This window comes from Orycteropus afer, unplaced genomic scaffold (genome assembly GCF_000298275.1).
Source record: "Orycteropus afer afer isolate SDZICR_OR568_19922 unplaced genomic scaffold, OryAfe1.0 scaffold00069, whole genome shotgun sequence".
Classification (NCBI taxonomy): Eukaryota; Metazoa; Chordata; class Mammalia; order Tubulidentata; family Orycteropodidae; genus Orycteropus; species Orycteropus afer.
In genome coordinates this window covers 1,823,531-1,830,259 of record NW_006921656.1, presented here as the reverse complement: position 1 = coordinate 1,830,259, position 6,729 = coordinate 1,823,531, and the positions used below count along the sequence as shown (strand labels likewise).

Below are 6,729 nucleotides of genomic sequence, written 5' to 3'. Positions count from 1 at the left end.
ACTTCCGTAGTGATACTGCCTTGGACACCCAAGGAGGGGTTGCTATGAGTTGGATCCGACATAACAGCAGTGAGTTTGGGTTTTTTTTTGGTACTGTGACGTCAGCCACATTCAAATCACAGCTGTGTCACTAATGATCTCTGTGACTTCTAACGCCTCAATTTCCCAGCCCCCCCCGCTTCCTCATCTGTGAAGTAGGGATGAGCGCAGTGCACCTCACAGGGCTTCTGGGAGTGTTGAGTGAAACACACACAGCTGGAGGAGGCCTGGTGCTCAGTCATCAGTGTCAGCTGACACCATGGTCATCGTTAGCAGTATTATCAACAACGGTGTCTTCGTCACCATCCATTCAAGCAGGCTCAGCCTAGGAGAGGTCTATCCAACCTGGACTAAGTCTTTCTTACTGTTGTGGACTCAGGCTGCATCTAATAAAGAAGTACCTCAATTTTACTTGAAATAGGTCAAAAGAACTGGCTTAGAAGAACAAAACCAAAACTCCTACCCTTGACACTTAGATCCAACACTTGATTCATCACTTACTATCCAACACTTGATTCATCACTTACTATAAACAAAGCCTGGAGGAAAGAAAATCCTGTAAGGGACACCAATGAAATGAGTGTGTAAACTGAGGGATTTGTGCTCAATCAAAATGCCTCCCTGTATTTTTAACTACCATTTAGAATATCCTTAAATGGTTTTTAAACCAATTACTTACATTAACTATCAGTACGTCCATTCTTCCCTAGTCATTGATATAAATCAACCAAACTATATTCTCAAGAAATATCCTGTTAGCTCAGTTCCAGCTATTTGATAAATCTGAAAATGCAACTACATTCTTTATTAAAATCTGTAACTGGGACAAAGCTTTATTCAACCAAAGATTTATTAACCTAAACATGTTTTTTTTTTTTAAATGTCTATGCTAATAAAATGAGATCCTTAGACTGAAAATTACTGAATACAAAATGGCCTTTTCCATCCATGACAACCTTCATTTAGGTTCACTTCGTTGGTAAAGTGAGGGCCCTGGGTGAAAAAGCCCAATTTTACAAATTTTCTCGACAGTAACTATTTTATAGGTTCAGATTCCTACCAACATCTTGGTTTATGTAACAGTGAGAGACAGTCTGAAGGGAGAGTCTGAAGGGAGAGCCAGGGACAGGACAATTACAGGGAATCCTTTCAACTCCCTTGGAAATAATTCTTGCCCCATTAATGTCAGCCCAGGAGACAATATGTGATCACCTCCTCATTTTCATCTTCTGGGTGAGTATCAAACACATGCCCCCTCTCTGCAGTGGAGATTCTGAGCACAAGTGAGCAAGCTCTGTACCCTAACAGTAAGGGAATCAGGTGGTCTCCCCCGTCACAGCATCAAGCCCTGCTGCGCAAAAGGCTAAGGACAGATCAGAAAGGAAAAAGCAGACAGACTTGAGTTCTACTTAGAACAGAGTTGGAAACAAAATAATACTGACAAGAGCAATGTGACCAGCAAAAGAATGGAAGTTACAAGGTCCACACACAGACTACACAGGCGCCCAGAGAAGGCCCTGGGTAATCATGACTGAGCAGTGGTACACACACAGGCGCAAGCATGACAGTCAGTGTGAAAAGTAAGTGAAGACACGATATGTGCAGCCCTGTACATGTTCTTAATATGCAAAAACAAGACACGTGTCAGTCCCACCAAAGCAGCTGTCCTCTTACTTCCACTCTTCTGGGGGGTGTGCGAGTTCATACTTCTCCCTCACGTGGGAAACACCCATGTCCAGGTGGAGCCAGTGTACCTCCTCCGACTGCAGGTGGCTCAGGCGGAATCCGTAGCAGGCCACGTGCTTCACTTTGTGACTGTCAACTATCTTCTGAATGATGCCCTAGAACACACCCCCAGAACACGACTGTGTTACAAGCAGGGAACAATCACAGGCGAGAGGCATGCAACATTCATCTCATTCAGTTAATCAGCAGAGACCATTGGTAGAGAGGGTATGGGTATCACGTTAAATCAATGACTTAATTTCAATTAGGACTTTTTTCCCCTCAAATAGTATTTTTATGAACAAGGAAATTTTTTCAAATCATCAAAAGAAGTTTTTCCTTTTTCTTTATTGGTAACAAGGTAGGTATGTAGGAGCTCTGGTAGCGTAGTGCCTAAGGCACTTGACTGCTAACCAGAAGGCTGGCGGTTGAAACCCACCAGCCACTCCTTGGAAGGAAGATGGGGCAATCTACTTCCGTAGTGATACTGCCTTGGAAACCCAAGGAGGGGTCGCTATGAGTCGGGGCCAATTCGACGGCATGTAACAACAACATGTAGACTTACAAGTACAATTTCCGACTGTGCTCTGTAAAATCCCCAAAGCCCCTGGAAGCACACAAGCATGCTATAGGCCCATTTTCTGAGGACGGGACCCACAAAGGACTGTACTCTCCGAACCAACGAGATTGTGTTGCTTGAACCAGGCTGGAATCTTACTATTTAAAAAACACATGCATTCAGGAACACACAAGCAAGGCCATGTTTCCAGTAACAATGACGATGTGTGGAAAGGTATTTGAATTGGAAGCTCATCAGTCTACTATTACGAAGGAATTATCCTGATGTGTAGCATCTAAAACACACCAAATAGCTCAACCTTCCAGTCCACGGGCCCCATGAATTCAGAGAAGTGGGTTGCCTTGCATGAGGTCATCAGGACAGTGCCCGAGAAAAGGGGAGTTGTGTCCTGAGGCTTGGGACAGGGAAGTGTTAGGACTGGCTTGGCCTGTGCCTCCCAGGTGTGGGTAAACACATATGATGTGTGTGAAGAGGCAGCATGTGCGTAAGAGTCATGGGCGAGGAGCCGTGTGTGACCCATGAAGACTCACTGGTGAGGAGCTGTGTGTGATGCGTGAAGACTCACTGTAAGGGCCATGTGTGACATGTGAATACTCAGTCGTGAACATGACAAAAAGCAGCAGAATGCCTTCCAGCTGTGCTGACCACACTACACAACAACCTCTTCCATTTTTCAGGTGAATAATAAATTGCCTATTAGAGACAATCACTGGCTCTTACAAACTGTCGATTAACTGGAGCTGTTACAGAGCTGGCTGACACTGTAAGGCATCTGCCATGCTCTAGCGCCAGCATGGTGACACCCTCGTTGTGTGCTGAGCACAATGCTGCGGATCACACAACACAGAATGTCCCCAGCCCCCATGAGAGAAGATGCGTAACACAACATACACCTTACACAAAAGCTGCCCAAGGCCCAGAGTGTCCGCCACCAAGGGCATCGAGTGGATCGAGTGTCACAGAGAGCGGATCTCAGACTGCTCGCCAGGCACAGGGAGGAGGACAGCTCGACTAAGGGAGTAAGCTCGCTGTCAGAAAGAAACAAGAACCGAGGGCCAGACCACGCAGGGGAAGCTGAGTTGTCCTTAGGACGGAAGGACATGTGGAGCCCACAGAGCCATATGGGGCTGGGACAGCCCTGAGTGGGGTGGTACAAGCTGCTCCTGCAAGGCACCTGGCGGAAGGCGGCCAGCAGGAATCTTGGCTCTGGGAGGGGGGGTCTGCCGGAGGAAAGGACACTTTCTCCAGCTCCCTCTCAGGAGAATTCTGCAGCTCCCTCCTGCCAAGACACACGTCCCTGAGCCACCGCAGACAGGAGCTGGCGCCGCCTTCCAAGTCTCACAAAAGCACCTTTGTTTCCCTGTCCCAGCTCAGGAGGTCACCACAGCTCCCACGTCACTGCTCCTTGCTGCCCCCGTCTAACTGCCTGTCTCAACAAACCTGGCCTCCTCCTTCAGCACCCAGATGCACAGTGGGAGAAGCTGCAGGACTCAAAGACTGTTCTCACAGGGTATTTGTCACTACTATCCCCGAGACAAATCCTACCTTCTCTGCTGCTCCCCAGCACAGGTGACCCCCTCTGCTCTGGGCTCATGGGCATAGACACCCAGCACCAATGAGGGGGCTCATCTCCTAATGGAGGCATTTTTCAGGGGAGAACAGGTCCCTTAAGGAGACCTGGTAGTGCAGTGATTAAGTCTGCAGCTGCTAACCAACAGATCAACAATCTGAATGCACCAGCCACTCTGTGAGAAAAAGATGAGGCCGTCTACTTCCATAAAGACTGGAAACTCAATGGGGCGCTGTGAGTCAGAATCTACTCCACTGGTAGTGGGTGTGGTTTGGGCTTTGCTTCAGTCAAGATGACAGCCTTGGAGACCCTCTGAGGCAATTCCACTCTGTCCTCTAGGGGCGCCGGGTTTGGTTGTAGTCTTGAAGTTCTATGATGGGTCCCTTGGCCACACTGCTGAAGAGTTAACTTAGACCTGGAAGGTGTCTCTGTGCGTGTGTAGCCAAGAGCCCCCAAACAGAAGCTACCTTGTGACTAATTACGTCCACTATCTTCCAAGAATGAAGGACAATCGGCACAAAGAAATGTCCTTTTATTTAATTTTGCCTTTTCGTTATGCTTCCATCTACCCTTTTAAATCTCATCTCTAACTCACTCGAGATAAAACCAAAAAAACCAAACTCACTGCCACAGAGTTGATTCGACTCATAGCAACCCCTCCTTGGATTTCTGAGGTGGTATCTCTATGGAAACAGATTGCCCAATTTTCCTTCTGAGGAGTGGCTGGTGGGTTTGAGCCTCCAGCCTTCTGGTTAGCAAATGTCTTAAGGTACTATGCCCCCAGAGCTCCCAAAAACACTGCTATTGAGTCAATTCCCACCCACAGCAACCTGCATTGGGTTTCCAAGGCAATAAATCTTTACAGAAGCAGATTCTCCAGTCTTCCTTCTGCTGAGTGGCACTCGGGACGGCAGCCACTATTATAAATATACAAGGGACTTAAAGTTAGTGAGAAATGCACATACTTCATAACTTGTTTAATTCTGAAACCTAAATGGTTACTTCTGAATCAAATTCAACAAATAACTTTGAAAATTAAGTATTTAGTGCTGGATGCACAGTGTACCTAACTCGACAAGTACTACAGAGCACGCCTGTGTGGTTCTGGCTTGAGATTGGGGCTGTGACAGCTCCAAGCCATCAGAGGGGACTCAGGGTCATGAGAACAAGATGAAAGCCAAGGAGATCCTCCTACAAAGCAGCCAGTCCCTGCCCACTCCCAAATTCTATTACCTACTTCCCTGTCCTGGTCAAGAACTTCTCTGGTGGCACTGGACTTTCTCTGCGGCCCTCTCGCTATGGAGTGGCCTGCACTGCTCCTAGAGGAGAGGGCTGATGCAGTCAGCGTGCAAACCAAACCCACTGCCGTCAAGTCAACTCCGACTCACAGCGACCCGTCAGGTTTCCAAGGCTGTAGATCTTCATGGAAGTAGACGGCTCCATCTTCCTTCCATGGAGTGGCTGGTGGGTTTGAAATTGCCAACCTTCTAGTTAGCAGTCAAATATGTTAGGTACTGTGGCACCAGAGCTCCTTAAAAAACCAAACCTACTGCCGTCAAGATGATTCGGACTCACAGCGACCCTAGAGCAGAACTGTTCCACAGGGTTTCCAAGGCTGTCATCTTTATGGAAGCAGACTGCCTCATCTTTCTCCCATGGAGCAGCTGGGGGTTCTAAATGCTGACCTTGTGTTTAGCAGCCAAACACCTTAACCACTGTGCCACCAGAGCTTCAATGTTGCACATTAATGGTTAATCTTGGTACCTCTGGACAGATCTCATCATACTAATCCTCAGACTTGCCTTCAGCTAGATACCGGCACCTGTCAAATGCTAACAAATGCACTAACTCAAGACCAGTGCCATGAGCACTAACTAGATCTATCACACTGGCCGTAGCACCGTGGGTCTGGGCGCCGTGCTACTGCTCAGCATGGCGTGGTAACTAACTGGATTTATGGCTCCTCACATCTGATTCTGGGGGAGCCTAGAAGGTTCTATAGATGGAATGGACTTTATAGACCCCACCACCACAAGCAGATCTTGTTCTTCCTCATACTGACATGCTGTGCACTTGTCGGTGGTGGTACAAGACCCCCGAAAAGTTGTGTCCAAGGTCAAGAGGCCTCCATCTCACATGTCCAGGTGCTTTCATTGGGAATCTTCTTCTGTTGCTACATTGTATCCTTTGCCTATAAACCATGTTGTTGTTGACGTTGTTATGTGCCATGGAGTTGGACCCGACTCACAGCGACCCCTCCTTGGGTTTCCGAGGCAGTATTACTACAGAAGTAGACTGCCCAACCTTCCTTCTGACTATAAACTATGGCACCCCAGAAATCCCCTCAATGAGACACAAACTAGTTAACACACACATGTAAAAGGAATAGTACTTATTAACTGAAGTGTGAGAAGTAAACCCTCTGGAATGTAGCAATTTAAGAATTCAAACCTCCTCTCTGGTGAAATTAAATCTCCCCACACCTCTCACCCACACAGGCCTTCCACAGGGCACAGCTGCCCAGCAGCAACGATGCGGTGATGCGAGCCACACAGGCCGTCTGAACTCATCGAGTTGTCATGTTACAAGATGGAGCCACACAGGCCGTCTGAAATCATCGAGTTGTCATGTTACAAAAAAAAAAAAGGGTAGCCAGAGACAAGTGAACTTAATCGTAATAACTGTATTTAACCCAATACACCAGAGAGATGATTGTTCCAACATGTAATCAGGTAACAGACAATTAAGGAGAGACTTAGTCTTTCACTCAGACTAAGTCTTTGAAATCTGTATATTTTATTACGAGCCACATTGA

At 47.2% G+C, this 6,729-nt stretch overlaps 1 protein-coding gene across 1 annotated transcript in view; it reads right to left on the bottom strand.

Annotated features, from left to right (window-relative positions):
• The window catches only part of PTK2 (protein tyrosine kinase 2), a 190,187-nt gene that overhangs the window by 162,820 nt on the left and 20,638 nt on the right, over positions 1-6,729 (bottom strand). The window contains exon 3 of the mRNA XM_042780908.1: positions 1,714-1,880. Coding sequence (XP_042636842.1) covers positions 1,714-1,880 — 167 coding nt within the window. The remainder of the gene's footprint in view (positions 1-1,713; positions 1,881-6,729) is intronic.